This window comes from Nylanderia fulva, unplaced genomic scaffold, assembly GCF_048542155.1.
Source record: "Nylanderia fulva isolate GAGA-0341 unplaced genomic scaffold, ASM4854215v1 Scaffold19, whole genome shotgun sequence".
NCBI lineage: Eukaryota > Metazoa > Arthropoda > Insecta > Hymenoptera > Formicidae > Nylanderia > Nylanderia fulva.
In genome coordinates, this window is record NW_028190161.1 from 1,834,851 (window position 1) to 1,851,430 (window position 16,580).

General features: G+C 35.8%; 3 protein-coding genes across 12 annotated transcripts in view; 2 read left to right on the top strand and 1 right to left on the bottom strand.

Annotated features, from left to right (window-relative positions):
* Positions 1-12,859, bottom strand: part of LOC114936136 (rho guanine nucleotide exchange factor 38) — a 16,760-nt gene extending 3,901 nt beyond the window's left edge. The window contains exons 1-9 of the mRNA XM_029309188.2: positions 12,751-12,859; positions 4,452-4,766; positions 4,185-4,362; positions 3,902-4,020; positions 2,342-3,790; positions 2,088-2,237; positions 1,204-1,824; positions 732-914; positions 56-658 (exon numbers count right to left, since the gene is read on the bottom strand). Coding sequence (XP_029165021.1) covers positions 56-658; positions 732-914; positions 1,204-1,824; positions 2,088-2,237; positions 2,342-3,790; positions 3,902-4,020; positions 4,185-4,362; positions 4,452-4,541 — 3,393 coding nt within the window. The 5' untranslated portion in view covers positions 4,542-4,766; positions 12,751-12,859. The remainder of the gene's footprint in view (positions 1-55; positions 659-731; positions 915-1,203; positions 1,825-2,087; positions 2,238-2,341; positions 3,791-3,901; positions 4,021-4,184; positions 4,363-4,451; positions 4,767-12,750) is intronic.
* On the top strand, positions 4,730-12,041 carry LOC114936137 (putative GTP-binding protein 6). 6 transcript variants are annotated; one of them, XM_085481700.1, is made up of 5 exons: positions 4,730-4,752; positions 5,294-6,324; positions 6,404-6,593; positions 6,681-6,900; positions 10,438-12,041. In XM_085481700.1, the coding sequence occupies exons 2-5, from the start codon at positions 5,299-5,301 to the stop codon at positions 10,496-10,498; spliced, it is 1,497 nt and encodes a 498-aa protein (XP_085337826.1). In that variant the 5' UTR covers positions 4,730-4,752; positions 5,294-5,298; the 3' UTR covers positions 10,499-12,041. The 6 variants fall into 6 exon arrangements, with proteins under 6 accessions (XP_085337826.1, XP_085337822.1, XP_085337823.1 ...); XM_085481696.1 differs by lacking the exon at positions 4,730-4,752 and adding an exon at positions 4,762-5,069; XM_085481697.1 differs by lacking the exon at positions 4,730-4,752 and adding an exon at positions 4,762-5,004.
* Positions 12,860-13,066: 207 nt separating the features above from the next.
* PlexA (plexin A) overlaps positions 13,067-16,580 on the top strand; it is a 263,457-nt gene continuing 259,943 nt past the window's right edge. Inside the window, exons 1-2 of one of the 5 annotated variants that reach the window (XM_029309200.2) lie at positions 13,067-13,106; positions 15,043-15,690. The gene's annotated coding sequence lies outside the window, so the exon portion shown is untranslated. Of the gene's footprint in view, positions 13,849-14,053; positions 14,741-15,042; positions 15,691-16,580 lie in introns of those variants that run through there. The other 4 variants (XM_029309198.2, XM_029309197.2, XM_029309199.2 and 1 more) reach the window with 4 other exon arrangements.

The window sequence follows — 16,580 nt, forward strand, 5'->3', positions numbered from 1 at the left end:
CAATCTAACATGATCGTGGCGAGGACCCAGGAGTCAGGAACGTTAAGATACTAACTTCATTATATACATTTTGATACACTTGAGCTCTCGGCATTTCTGACATGTTGCAATAATTGTGATTCAATTTCGATTCTTCGTCTAATGAAAGCAAATCTTCCAGATGCGACGGAGACGTTTTCCTGATTTCCTTCTCCGGAGAATCCAGCGACATCAAATTTGGAGGACTGGAGCTCTTCCTTCCAGTAGCAGCGACGTCCGTCGCGGTTGGATCAGCTTGGTGCTGATTTTGCCGCTGAACCGGTCTCAGTTTTTGAGAGGGCAGAAATCCTTGAGTGACTCCAGTGTCAACATACCATCTCGCCGCGTTTCCCATCGGATCCTGTTTCTTGATGGCTGCAATTAACGTACCTCTCGCCGCACTTACGTCAAGCGTGGAATTACTGGTAACGTCCTCAATCACTACAAACAATTTGTCTACGGTGTATTTTTCTCTAAGCAGGAATCTCTGCTGTTCCGTTTGCTCGCACAATTGCGATTGGACCTCGTCTGTTCGAGGATTCGTGCCAGCAAATGCGAAACGCGTTAATTGATTCCATATTAAATTATGATTCACGAGAAATGACTCCAGCACATCTTGCGAGGATAGATGCGGCGACGTCTGAAAAAATTAGTTTTTATTCAAACGTACACTCCAATTTAGAATTAAAGATCAAAATTTTATCTATAAATACCTCGCAAAGAGTCAGATATTGCTTAGTAATTTTTCCACTCAATAACTTTCGAGTGTTCGCGAAAGTGCTTATGCAATTAACTAAAATCTTCGCTGCTGCGTCCAATAATATAGGTAATTCCTCGATCAATTGTTGATTCAATGCTTCGTAAATACTCTTAGCAGTAAATAATTCCTCTTGTGTCTGAAATGAAAGGTAAAGTACATCATAAAAGTGAAAAGATGTTTAAAGGAATCTAATATGCGTGTTCGCATTATAACATAAATATAGGTGTCCGCAGGATTTTTTCCAAGAAGATGTATAATTAATTTTTTTGTTCTTAATTTTAAAAATTTTTATATTAAATATGCAAATAAATTTCAATGTTTATTTAAAAGAAGACAAATGTTTAATTTTTTTACTGATTCGAAGATGGGCAAATGCTGCCTGCGGACGCCCATGAACATAAATACTAAATTATGTAAACAATTACAATTTTTGATTCTTTATATTTCTCACTCTTAGAAATAGCAGCATCGTAATCCAGCAACTTATCGTGTCTCTTCGCTACCAGCATCGCCGGTCCTTCTAATAATGTCGCTAAGGAATGCAACGGTGTGCTCACTCTCTTTTCGATACAGGTCTTAAAGTCCTGCATATATTGAGACCAAATTATAGATCTTATGTTTTGTAGTTTCTTCATCTCGGCAGTCGGAGTCTCTTGATAATAATGCACAAGGAATTCGGCTATTACTTCACCAGATATAGCTTCGTCGCTCAAATGTGTGATACATTGCTCAATATCCTTAACTAATTGCCACGTGCATTTCTCTATAGATCGAAATTGCTTCTCAAGTTCCTCAAACTCGGTGTCACTCACGATATTTGTCAAGCCTAGACTCGCCGACAACCTTGTGCTTAGCCTTGTAGACATTTTCGCTACGGAATGCATATTTAATTTCGACATTTTGCTAATTAAAGTATTATCAGTGTCTAAATATTTTGACACGATATCTCTTCTGCGTTTATATTCATTGATATAACTGGCTACATTTGTCATGGCTTTCCATGCTTCTTCTATAGCTGCTTTGTCTGGATGATTATCTTCTGTGCACTGTAAACATTATTTTTATACAAAAATATAATACAATATATCTTCGATAATAAATAAATTATATATATATATATATATATATATATATATATGTATATTTTTGGAAAATGATAAACTTATTGTTGCTAATCTTGCTAAAATTGATATCAATTTAACATCTTGTCAAAATAATATGTATTTAACTAGATTCAAAATTGGATTTTTATTGCTTTCAAAATTAACTACACTTTCTTATGCTTTATATAATTAATGCAATTACTGACCTTTATTAATTCATATAACATTAATGGGTACTTCAAAATTCTTTGAACTGGTTTTATCAGAATAGAGCTCATATCAAAGCAAGCAACTTGGCGACGTAGTGTCTCAATACCCTTATTAAATATTTTCATGATTTCTTCATTATTTTCATACTGAAACATAAATGAATACAATTTATATAATTTTTTATATTATAAGTAGATAGATAAAGCTTAATTAAAAAGAAAAAAATATATTTATTTTATATGTAGAATACCTTTGTTAACAAAGCTAATGCTGCTTCATGATTTCCACAATACTTAACATAAACGCTTTTCAATTTCTCGGACATATTTACAAAGCAAGGTCCAATTGTTTGCAAGCTTTCATCGCAATCTTTCATCGATTTTAAGATCATATCCAATAACTCCTCGGCGACATGAATAACTTCCAAAATATTCCCAAACAACGTAACGACATCAATTCCCTTTGATCCGAGGAAACTCGGATCATGCAAATTAAACGTTTCGTACGTCAACTTCAAGTCGCGAACATATTCCTTCTCTGTTATAACCAACTCCGATATTACATTTTGTCGTTGATCCGCACGTTTTTGCCTTACATTAGCTGTATTACTAATTGCAGCTTCATTTTCTTGAGCAGATGCTTCTATATTTGCAACAGTTTCCTTCTGTAATGGCACTCTACCTGGAGCCGGAGCTGGCGGTGCTGGTCTGTGCGGTTGCGACAATCTCTTTGGCTTTTGCTCTTCAGCTGTTACAACTGCATTCGCTTCCTTATGTCTAACCAGGACGAAATCTTCAAATTCTTCCAAGTTCGATTCCTGTAGACTATCTGACGAATGCTCGGATATCGAACTCAAATATTCTCGTGGACATAAACCGATTAGGCCATTTTTATTCTTCACATTCACCCAATCTTCATTAGCCATTTCCACCACGGTGACAATTTCGTCTTCTTGAACGCTCAAATCACCGTCCATTTGCGCGTCGAAGGTAAACAGTACTTTTACAGTAGCATTCGGTTCCAAAGCATCTTTTTTCGCGGGCACTTCAGATTGAACTTGATCCTGCTTGGTTACCGCACAATCGACTATAATATTGACATAAGATGATGGAAATATCCCTTTAGTAGTATCGATCATACCCTCCATCCATTCAGAATCGATATGTCTGATGAGATGCACCACTTCACCTACTCCGAAACTCAATTCGTTTGGAAATTGCGCATTAAATGGATATAATGTTATGGCATATGGTTTAACATCGATAGAATTCGCATGAATATTGCATTGTACATCTGTTGCATCACTAATTGTTGATAAGGCCTCTGGGAATAGATCAAAGTAGCTTGGAGCAGGTTCGTCAGGCAGATTCATGTAAGAGTTTCCAGTAGAAGTTTCACCAAAATCTTTGTAAATTACACCATCATAAGATGTCGAGGAAGATGCAACATCATTTTGTGTTGTGCATGTAATTTCACTTTGATCAACTGTGTCTTGATCCATATCTATGTATGATATAAATCCTTCTGGAAATATGCCTTTCCTACCATCTTCTGTAACTCCATGACACCAGCCATCATCTAAAATTTCTATAACAGTGACAATTTCGCCCGCTGTTAGGTCCAACTCTTCATCAAGTTGCGCTTTCAGTGTTGTTTTAACCTTTGCTTTTTTTCTTATTAATTTCTTTTTTATTGTTTTCTGCAAAAAGAATATTTCTGATTAATAACATAATTTTTAAAAAATTCTAATAATTAATGGTATAGTTTAACATTGGCACATATGATGTTATGTATAATCTTTTTAAACTACCTTTATTAATGTTGTATCTAGTTCCCACGTATGTGTTGTTGGAAAAATACCATTTTTCCAGCTTGTCCTGCCCATGCACCATCCTGAACCTACATCTCTTACTCCAATTACAAGTTCTCCTAATTCAACGAAAAAAAATGTATGATCTAAATTGTTATTTTTATCCATTTATTGCATTCCAAGTTTCTATCAAAGACTAGATTAATCCTAAATTCTTTAGAAAATTTGGGACTTTACAGCACTATAGCACTGACATAGCATATACCTTTAACAATAATTTTACCTCGCGCAAAGGACAGATCTCCAGTCTCCTGTCCAGGAAAGTCAGCTACAGCGACAAACACTCTTTCCGTCTCATCAAACCGAGGAAGTTCCACTTTATGTAAATGACTCGTAGGAAATTTGCCGACTCTGTCCTGAGACTGACCAAGACACCAATGCTTGTCTACGACCTCGTGTATCTGAAATTATCAATGTGACAAGGCATTCTATTATTTTCAGCTGTTTACATCTGTTGGTAGGTTATGCGATAAACGTTCACGCCAAGTACCAGGAAATATTGTCCCTGGGAGAGGCTCAGCTCGCCATCGACGGTGGTAAGGAAATCGTGCAACACCTTCGCCAGCGTCCCCGGCTCCATTTCCGCTGCGACGTAATCGCAGTCGTTGATCCCGCGATACAAGGATTACTACGCTTCATAAGAGGAAGAGGAGGCGCAAACTGGCGCGACCTGTCAGCTGAGCGCGAGTGCACACCGAGAAGTGGCTGTCACGTGGCTCTTGCGTGTATGTGTTGAGTATCAAGTGTCAAATAATTCGATAGCGATCAGCTGTTTCCGATATAGATTGCCGGTATATTGGCAGTGCTGAAAAAATCATTTTCATAATTTATATTTATGTATTGTCAGTACTGACAGTTTAATAGCCGCATTCACTGCGATCAGCTGATTGAAAAACCGCTATTTTTCTAAATTTTCGCATAATTGGTATTAATATTTAATGATGTGCATTATATGCATTGAGTAATTCTGAACAAGATTGCATTATGTGGGAAAATTGTATTAAATATTAATTATTATATGTGTATATTTCATTAGGAATGAGGTTAGAATGGCTAATATAATATAATTTCGCACAAGTGAATAACATCAACAATTGTGAATGATAGTGTAATTTATCATTGTTTATAATTCTCTAAATTATTATTCCTATATGAATTGTTTATCTTATGTACATAATTGCTATATGCAAAATTAAACAAAATATTAAAGCACATTAAGAAGGTTAAGTGACTTTTATAATAGAATTATACTAATATTGAATATTTTGTGATTCATATAAATTAATAATTGTTACATTAGCTATAGAATCTAATGATAATAATTTTGTACAGGTAAAATGCAGTGCATACGTAAGATTCTAAATATCGCTCAGCATAATTTACAAACGTGTAACAAGGTCAACACAATCTGTAAAAGATCAGGAATATTGCTCCAAGATATTGTTTGTCGTTTCAATCATGATTCCGAAGAATATATATCTGCAGACGAGGAAAAGGATCAGGAAGCATATGCAGTGATCTCCAACCACTATTTAGGTACCGCAATTGGAGGACACAGAGCATTTGTTTTACAGCCGTATATAAAATGGGGTAGAGATAAGAAAAGAAACACTTCGCCGGAGCTACAAATGTCTGAAGCTGTAGCACTCGTGAACACTTTATCTAACTGGTGTGTAGTTGGAGCAAAGTATGCCCCATTGCTTTCATTACAGAGGAAAAGTTTATTAGGTACCGGTGCAATGGAGGACTTGAAGAAAGAATTAACAAAATGCGAACACCCAACTGCCATATTTGTCAGCACTAATCAGCTAAAGTTTGTTCAAATTGGTGAATTGGAAAAAATTCTAGGTTTACCAGTGTATGATCGTTACTCTATAATCATTCATATATTTCGTCAGCATGCAAAAACCTCAGAAGCAAAATTGCAAGTAGCTTTAGCAGAAGTACCATATGTCCGGAAAAAAGTACTTGAAACATGCGTGACTCGTAGTGGTGTAATAAGCATGACAGAAAAGACAAAATTGATGTTTGATAATAGAGAAAAGAAATTAAAAAACGAATTGAAAAAGTTGAAACAGCATCGAATAACTATCAGAAGCCAACGTAAGAAGTATGGTTTTCCCACAATTGCTGTAGTTGGTTACACAAATGCGGGAAAAACTTCCTTGATAAAAGCACTTACAGATGACAAAGCCCTTCAACCTAAGAATAAATTATTTGCAACCCTTGACACAACTGCACATGAAGGAATTTTACCCAGCAAATTAAAAGTACTGTACATGGATACTATTGGATTCATTCAAGATGTACCAGAAACTTTGATCGAACCATTTGTTGTAACTCTAGAGGATGCCATGGTTGCTGTAAGTATTACATATATATTTAGAGATCCAGTATTATATTTTAAACGAAAAAGTTTTTTAATTTAAACCCTTTTTCTAGGATATTATAGTTCATATATATGACGTCAGTCATCCTGATATGAAAGCACAGTATCAACATGTTCAGCAGACAATAAAACCTATGATAGACGAGGCTCATCCGATAATCGATGTCGCCAATAAATGCGATCTCGTTCAAAGTGATTGCATACCCACAGACGCAATCGCTGTTTCTGCTACGAATTTAACAGGTGTGTTTAAAATTCATTATTATCGCTAAAAGATCAAATAAATGCAATTTATGGAGGATAGCTTCAAAACTATTTAAATATTTACAGGGATCGATTTATTACGCTCGAAAATAGAGAAAGTTCTTTTGGCGACTACTGGACTATTACGTACACGTGTAAGAGTAGAATCGGGTAGTCCTGCGGTTAGCTGGTTTTACAAAATGACGACAGTGACAAACGCTCAACCAGATCCTAATGACGATCAATATTTAATTCTAGAAGTACTTGCTACTTCACTAGATATTCAAAAGTTCAAGAAATTTCTAAGGTAATATAGTATTTTATATTGTACTTTATTTGCAATGTTTCATAAGTATTTATTTATTCATAATATATATCCATTACTTATTTGATAACAAAATCTTAAAGCACATTTTACATTATTTAAAATATTTTAATAGCATGTAAAATTGTTTTTTTGTGCGATTGATCTTATTCATATAATATTGAAAGAATAATTAGACTGTTTCTCATTGGTGAGTAGATTCTCAAAATTGAATAAAATATAATTTCATAAAAAGTGTTTTTTTTTTGTCGTAAAAAATATTTTAAATTCTTATATTGAATATATTATAGAATTTAATATTAAGTAACTTATTATTAATATTAAGTAACTTATAATTATATTATTAATATTAAATAACTTATAATTGTCATGCATACACACACACACACACACATAAATTACAATTTGTGGAAATTTGCAAATCTATTATATTTTAATTAATTAACTATTGAAATTATTATATATAATTGATTATAAAAATGTGTAACAAGAAAATGTGATAAACATATGTTACCATTATTATTCAAACAAGCATAAAAGTTTGCACGTAATTATCGTAAAATTACTTTAAAATATTTTTGTTTAAATAAATAGCTCACACATGTACATATAAAGAAAATACTTAAAAATCTGAGGATATCCTTGAGAGCGGCACTCTGCCAAGAAGTTTTCTATGCTTTTACAGCTTAGCATGTACACGTGCTCCACACATGTTTCCCTATAATCAACGTTTCTGAATGCCAGATGCACGAGACACGAGTTAAAATTTTGACTGAGATATTCGTTACGGTTATTAACGACATTAAAGACTTTATTACAGTATTTAGGTATAAGCAACGCAAGTATAAAGAATGTTTACTGATTCTTTAAACAGTATTTTTTAAAGCTAATTGTAGTAAAAAGAACCAATCATTTTGAATTTCATAATTATATCTATGAACATTATTATTAATTCATTATTTGAAAAGAAGATTCATGAAAACTTTTAATATAAGATAATATAAAAAATGCTTATTTTTTAAACATAATATAGATATTTTTTAAAAATTACAATTTTTATAAATTTTTGAATTTAGATGAAGCGCTATATAAAATGTTTATTTTTTAAAAATTCTATACCTTTTAGATTTTTCTATGATTTCTATGATTATAAATTTATGAAAATAAATTTTATTAAGGAAATTTAAGTAAATTTTCCCACTTCATGGCAGAGTAATCGAATCTCTATCATATCACTTTAAATATTATATCTTCTAGCAAAAAAAATTCATTTAACATAAAGGTTTTTTCAACACATGCAGGTTTTTAACAATATTTTTAATAATATATTTATCTTTGTTAAATAGAAGTTAAATCAGATGATGTATGCTCATCATATCTACGGACTCCCAAACATGGAAGAAAAAATATAATGATTTCAAGCAGATGCATGAGATGAAAAGCAACTTGGTGTGTTGAGAGACTCAAGAAAAGGAAAATCTTTCGGAAGAAAATGTGGCCGTGGAAAATCTTTCGGAAGAGAATGTGAAATTTGACAAACGATCAATCCGCGTCTGAATCGCAGCACGAGAAAAATCATCGCTCGGTATTTAATTTTATTTAAATTTTATTGTTGCCGTCTTTTTATTAAGAGTCTCGTTTGTTTGCCTTATCTCTCCGCTCGCGTGTCAGCGATCATCCACTGCGGGAGAAACTTTGCGATGAGGCCGTTATGATGCGATGTATAATTCATAGAGCTCGACAGCTCTTCGTGTACATGAAGTGTCCCGGAAACTTCATATAACGATAGTAAAGTGAAATATGATACATATTTTTCAGAAATTTCCCTTTTGATATAAATATAAAGAATTTATATTGAGAATCTCCTTCCATTCATTCTCACTTTATCTCCCTTTATCATCAAAATTATCAGCGTCAATTTAGTACAATTATCTCATTCGAAATCAAAGGGACGCGAGATAAAAACGAATCAGCTGATTGTCAATGATGTCTTGACGACTGCGCTTTTATGCGGTTGATTTCTCGATCGTAAAACTTCCTAGCGTTCGCTCACACGAGCAACGCGTCATTAATATCCGGTGACGGCGGGACACCCTGTGTATAGCCTTATAAAGTATCCCGCGGAATTAATCGCGTAGCGCGCAGAGGAGAGTCCTGGACCGCGCATCGTCCTTCGGCTCCAGGAATTAATGAAGGATTGATATCGCGATTATGTTGTAGATGTAGCAAGAGCGGTGTACCGTGTGGGCCGATCGGCAGCACGGACCACAGCGATAATTAATTGCAGGCGTGACGGCGCTTTAACGTCGTTAATTTTCATTATCTCGATCGGAATCCGCTTGTAGCGCGGAACCGCCGTCGCTTTGCAGCTCGCTAATTTTGCGCGCGCGTTTGCCTGGTAACCTCGCTTCCGGGAAACGCATTAATAATTCTCTGGGCGAGAAGGGGTTTCGCAAAGAGGGAACTCTTGCAAAATTTGTCACCCGTTCGCGGCTGCGGCGACGTTAACATCGCGGCCAGGATTCGCGGCGCACAAGGATGCGCTTTGTGCGATGCACTCTTGCACTTCTAGATTATTAAAGCGAATTAAGTTAAATCTAATAATCACGATGTTCGGTTGAACGACAAATTTCCATCGCTTGTACTTGCCAAAATACTACTGTCACGTTTGTATGACAAGTGTCACATTCGCGTAATTTTTTATTTTTCGGATATAAAAATTAGCTAATCGTTATCTTAAACCCTCGAGCATAATCGTCAATGTAATCGAATTAAGAATTATTTGTACTTAGCCCAATCATTTTATTTTTTTATCAAGTAAACAACAAGTTAATTAGTTAAAACAAAAATGTACCTATATGATTAAGTGATAAAATAATATTAAAATTTTATTTAACTATGCGAATATGTATATTTTTATAGTATATCAATATAAAAAAAAACTTTTTGAACTATCTTGGCAAATTAACTTGAGAATTCTCAGATATCTTATTCATTGACATTAAAAATTTACATGTGTTAACAAAATTTTTATGTCAAATTTTTTTTGCTAAAAATATATATAACACATATTTAAAGCGATATAATATAAATTTGATTATTCTGCCATGAAGTGAGGAAATTTATCTAAAACCTTGATAAATTTTAAAAAGTACAGAATTTAAACAAATAGACATTTTATAGCTTCATCTAGATTCTAAAATTTATAAAAATTATAATTTTAAAAATATCTATATTATATTTTAAAAAATTTCTATATTATCTTATATTTAAAGTTTTCATGGATCTTTTTCTTTTCAAATAACGATGACTCTCTCAATAATAATATTCATAGATATAATTATGAAATTCAAAGCGATTGATGCTTAAAATTAGCTTTAAAAAATACTGTTCAAAGAGTCAATAAACATTCTTTATACTTGTTTTGCTTATCATCGTGAGATCATTTGACTGTGAAATTAATTTAAGAAGAACGAACGAATGGATGTACATTGTATAGTATCTCTTTTCTTATTTCAGAAGAAAAATCCGTTGGAAAAATGGAATAATAATGGAGGTTTATGGTACAATGGTCTATTAGATCGCAGCCATCGGTCAGCGGGGCTGGGCCCGCGTTTACTTAACGCTTTAAACACAAAGCTGTGGCTTAACCGGGGACCTATTGTGCTTGCCCCCGGCAATTAAACCAACGATTGGCTAACGAACGCCGATCGCCTCGTCGAGTGTGCGACTCGTGTAATGTAATGATCGCCGGCGCTGATTTGCTCGCCGTTACAGATTCAATTACGGACCGCGCCATGCGGCATGCCCCGGTATTTCGCACGGCACGACGCAGCACGGCTGAACGTTCCCGAGATCAATGGTGGAAATTAAATTAAACCTAACACCGACAATACATATTACGCGCGCATAAATAACGAAAGTGACACCGCCATCGGCCCAGGCGACCTAACGAGCATAATCCGATACTTGCATTGTTTTGAGGTGTCGAACGATAAGTGGCGAGCTGTGAATCTGTTAAATGAATCGACTTTAAATCAAACGGAGACTGATTTTAATTGAAAATTCAATAATGTAACTTTCAAGTCTCACGTCTGCATTGTTATTTTATTGCGTTGCATATTCATTTTTGCATTTTTCTCTTTGCATTTGTTAAATATTGTAATATATTTTGAGATTATAGAAACTCGTTTTTAGTTTCTGTATCTCTTTCAGAAGAGAAACTGTAGCTTTATTATTTAATTTATTTTAAAAAAATTGTATATAAAACTCTCTTCTCTTATTATAAAGATTTTTCAAATCAATTTTAAATTTAATAATTTATCATTTATAAATAAATATGATTTGAATGTATATATATATATATATATATATATATATATATATATATAAGATAATTAAGAAATACCTCTCAGAAGAATGCAAAAAGGAGTATACCATGTATAAACTTTCTTATATCTAACTGTTATATCTACGTATGTATCTGACAGATACAAAAATATGAAGTACAAGTATTTGACTTTTGCAAAGGCAAATCTTCTCCTCAACTGCTTAGGAAAGAGAATGCCCATAAGGCGTTCAATCAGTAAACCAAGGTGGGGCCTGTTTTACGGCCGATATTCGCGACTCGGTTAGTAACTCTCGAGTTTTTAGCGGCTTGACTTCAAAAGGATGCAAAAAAATTTGTACGCGACCGACTCTCTTCTCCTCGTAGGAGAATACCTTCGTGAAACGATGAACGCGATTCCCTCCATCGCGAATTATCCTTCTCCTTTCTGCGTGCGTTTTCCGTTTCTTTCATCTTTCTCTTTCGCGTATCTACTCGTCCAAGAGGTCGAACGTCGAGCAATGTGCGCATTTGCATACGCTTCTCCCTTCCTTTGCGTTCTCATCATTGCGCTTTAACGCGTGTCATCTCGCGCGTGCAGTCATTTATCGCCGAGACTTTATAACGGGTGTCCCTCCACTACGGCTCGTCAATGTTTAATGAGATTCAAAACGAAAACCGATCAGCTATTCGACAGCTATTCAATAATCAATTAAGGACTTGGAATAAGAAATTACGTCTGAGATTCAATTATCTATCATGAATTAATTTCAAGAGTGGAGAAACAGATTGCATTATTTATAGTTGGTAAAATTTTTATGCAAAGTTTAATTATATAAAAATATATATATATATATGAACTAAATATTGATCAATCGCAATAATGGATAAAGCTTTTTGTCATTCGTTAAGAAGAAATTACTTTTAAATTAAGGAATTAATTAATATGAAAGAGAGGAGAAACATATATGTATATAGATATATATTTACATATATTAATAGTTATAAAAAAATGTATATATTCAAAGAATGCGTATATATATATACATATGTATATACATATGTATACATAAGAATAAAACAATTAATATACATATATTTGATCAATTAATATGTGTTGAAAACATTAAAGAAATATTACTATATTAATAGTTATAAAAATGTATATATTCAAAGTAATCAAAGAAGGATATTGAATTGATCAAGTATAAACATTTTCATAAGACTGAATCAAATATACATATATTAATTTTTATATGTATATGTATATAGGTATGTGTGCGCGTGTGTGTGTGCATATTATATTTGCATATTTCTATTTTTTTTTTATTTTTATTACATTTATACCGTCCAAATTCAACGTTATACAAACAGAATGTTAAAACATTAAAGAGATATAAATATTCTCGAAGAAAACGTGCAAAAAAAAAAAATTATTTGACATCCTGTTTTTCCAGTATGAATAACCCACCAAATGGAATACCGGGTGATACAAAAACACATACCTGCGTATATCGGGGTGCGTGCCTTCGTAATCACCTTGCATCGACCTTCTCCCTCGACATCGTCCTCGGCGGCGACGAAACATCACGCGCACAACCCTCGGCACCTTTTTACGAGATACATCCCTGTCAGAACCGGCGTGGGAGTGGCATTTCGCACGGTTAGTACGCGCTGGGGGCGAGTCGAGGCGCGCACGACGGCTAGTAACTTTTCATAGGGAAAGAAGGGAGTTAGGTAGAAGCCGGTCGGCGCACGCGCCCAGTGGGGGGGGGTGGGAGGCAACCGGTGGGGGTGAGGGGTGTATCGCGGCCTGGCGAAGCCCAGTCGAGTCCCGTGAGTCCGGGCAAGCACTCCTATCGTAGGTGGCATCGTGGTGGTGGTGGTGGTGGTGGTGAAGGTGGTGGTAGTAGTATTAGGCGTCGTCCGGGACCGAAGAGAGAGAGAGAGAGAGAGAAAGAGAGATTCCTCCGAGAGGGAGGGAGAGAGAGAATCACCACCGTCGTGTCATCGTCATCCATCGTGTCATCGTCATCGCGCGCTCGGTAAAAAGCCTGCCCTGAAAAAAAGGAATAAACAGCCTCGCGTGTCGAAAGAAAGAGAGAGATAGAATTAATTCGAGCGAATGAGTGTGTATGTGAATGAAGAGAGAGAGAGAGAGAATAAGAAGCGGTTCCGAGAACTATCTGTCCGCGGTTGTTATCGTAGCGAGGACGCGCCTACCGGCGCGCAAAGTCTCGAGCTAGCTTCGCCGGCGACGAGAAGACGTCGCGGTAGCGAAGTCGGAGGAGAGGGAGAGGCGCGAGCTGTCACTTCGATCGCCATTTTAGCGCCGAGGAACGGCCGCGTAGGATATACGCACGCCGGGGGCCAGTGCGTGCCGCGATGGATGCGCCCCCTCCTCCTCTCCGCACTTCCTCCTTCCGGGGGAGGGGGAGAGCGCGTGTTAAATTCCGGAGTCAAAAATTGCGCGCGAGTGTAGCTATTCGCAAATTTTTCCTTTTTCACAGTTGGCACAATTGCAGCATTCGACTCGCCTCGCTATTTCGTGTTTCGCGCGTGTCAACGTCGGGGGAAGATTAATTTGACGTTTCGTTTGACAGGTGATTTTTTTGTAACGTCCAGAGTGGCTTATTAATGTGTTATTTTTAGTACGAGTCTCTCTCTTTTTTTCTCTTTGCGCGTGTGTGTGTGAGAAAGAGAGAGTGCAATACTGCATGTTTGGAAATGTGAATGGTAATTAATTTTTTTATTTGTTTATATAATTTATATTTTTGATTCATTCATATAATTAATTTATTTTGATAGAAATAAATAGTAAAAATGTCTATTGCGATAATCGAAATAATATTACGAATATTATAAGATCATTCAGTTTTCGAAATTTCGCGCCGATGACAATAAGAGATTTCAAAGTGCAATACTGCATATTTGGAAATGTGAATAATAATTAATTTTTTTATTTGTTTATATAATTTATATTTTCGATTCATTCATATAATTAATTTATTTCGGTGGAAATAAATAGTAAAAATGTCTATTGCGATAATCGAATTAATATTACGAATATTATAAGATCATTCAGTTTTCGAAATTTCGCGCCGATGACAATAAGAGATTTCAAACGCGGCAACAATTCGCGCGCTTTTCGCGAGCGTGTGGAAACTATAGGTTGGCAGTCGCGGTTGAGTAATTATAAGCGGCCGACTTCACTCGCCATCGAGTTCGGATCGAACGGTCGCGTCGCGATTTCTTTAACCATTTCGTCGTTTTATTTCGTCCGCGCGGATAGTAAAAAAAAAAAAACTTGTGCGATATCGCGAGTAAAGGTTTTCGGAGTAGTTCCACGAAAAAAAAAAAAAAACACGCCGCCTCGGATTCCAATCTCGCGCGAGCGATGCTTCACGGAGGTGCGCGAGAAAAGAGCGTCGAATAAAGAAGGAAATTAGAAGAAGAGACGATAAGAGATCGAGACGTCGGAGTGATAAGACACATGTGAGTAAACGAGAGCGCGCGAGTGGGAGGAGCGAGCGCGTGAGTCAGAATGTAAGGAAGAACGAGAGAGAGAGAGAGAGAGAGAGAGAGAGAGAGAGAGAGAGAGAGAGAGAGAGAGAGAGAGAGAGAGAGTACGAAAGAAGCTCGGCGCCATACTGGCTCCCGCAGTTTCTGACACGCACGCATGCCGGCCGGCCGGCTCGCGATGCCGTCCGCGATTCGCGTCGCCAAACAAGACGAAAAAAAATAAGGGAAAAAAAGCGACGCTCCTCTGATCGATCGCGAACACTTTTTTCTTCTAGATGTCAAAGCGCCAATGTCCCCGCGGTTTCGCGCGTCACCTTCGCCACCTGCCCCGCCTCCTAGTGCACGTAAGGGACGAGAGCGGCCGAGAAGAATCGAACAATGATTCTGCGCGATTGAATACTGTCCGGTGAGTGTGTGCGAGACGGATAAATAAACACGGTGAGTGAAAACAGACGGATATATACACACATATATATATATTTCATATATATATATATATATATTTCGGGGAAAAAAGATCGCAAAGTTGTGATGTCGAGAGCCCCGTGACATCGTCGGGCTCCTCTCGTCGTGGTGATATCAAGTGCTTCGCTATATTTGTGCGTTCTTACGCGAGATAGAAAGAGAGAGAGATATCGAGTGCACCGGGATATCGCGAGTGCGCGACGTGATCGAAGAGTCACGAGGCGACCCGGAATAACGATATAATAGCGAGTCCGCCGGCTGTATATGTGAGTGTGTATTCGTTACTCGGAAACACGAGAAACGTGTCGAGAACGGGGGATCCTGAGTGACGTCGGGGGGGGCGCGTGCAGGACCGACTTTGCCCCCCCACCCCCTGCCTCCGCAAACGTCACCCTCGGAGGTTCGGCGTGGTGTCGAGAAGAGGATCGCTCGACGGTTTTGCAACGGTACGGTGAGTGGTGAGTCTCAAAGTACTTTTGTATCTTACGTTTTTTTTTTTTTCGCTTGTTCTCTGTCTAAGAAAGTATCAATTTTCATCCGCACCTACTTTAAAGCCGATGTAACAGACCGGAGCGCACGATGAATAATGTCATTTATCCTTGTGTATTTTGAGGTGTTGTGTAGCGATATAATTGTGGGGGTGAGATGTAAGAACGATACATCAATATTTTTTCACAGGTGGAATCAATAGTCGTGCATTGTTGAACAACACTTTATGATAATTATTAAGTTTATGAAAATTATTAAATTAATTGTAGCTACGTTTTTAGCAACTATACATTTTTCAATATTTTTTCAAAGATGGAATTAATAGTCATTGTTGAATAACATTTTATGATAATTATTAAGTTTATGAAAATTATTAAATTAATTGTAGCTACGTTTTTAGCAACTATACATTTTTCAATATTTTTTCAAAGATGGAATTAATAGTCATTGTTGAATAACACTATATGATAATTATTAAATTTATTTAAATTATTAAACTAATAGTAGGCTACGTTTAGTAGTTGTAAATTTTTTCATCATTTATTAAAACATTGAAAATTGTTGCGTATCATCCTTATCTTGTTTTTATGCATTTATGGATTTTTTAGAAATATGAAAGATAATTAATTAAATCGTACGATAATAGATAAACTTTTTATTTTGAAATTTGTAATGTCAAGTCAATCGTTTAGAAATTAATTCTTGAAGCTGAATATCTTTATCCAAATAATTTTCTTGAATTTAATAATTTATATAAAGTTGAATATATACATATATGCAAATAATTATTTTGTTATTTTATTTAAGAAAAATAACAATCGGCAAAAACATAAGATTTTTCTATAAATTAAGTTAATAT

What these genes read in the sequence shown, in the direction of transcription:
- LOC114936137 (XM_085481700.1), top strand. Translation starts at nt 5,299, where the DNA reads ATGCAGTGCATACGTAAGATTCTAAATATCGCTCAGCATAATTTACAA. An exon ending in TAGAGGATGCCATGGTTGCT is followed by an intron (nt 6,325 to 6,403) that starts GTAAGTATTACA and finishes CCCTTTTTCTAG; the next exon opens with GATATTATAGTTCATATATA. An exon ending in AAGTTCAAGAAATTTCTAAG is followed by an intron (nt 6,901 to 10,437) that starts GTAATATAGTAT and finishes TTCTTATTTCAG; the next exon opens with AAGAAAAATCCGTTGGAAAA.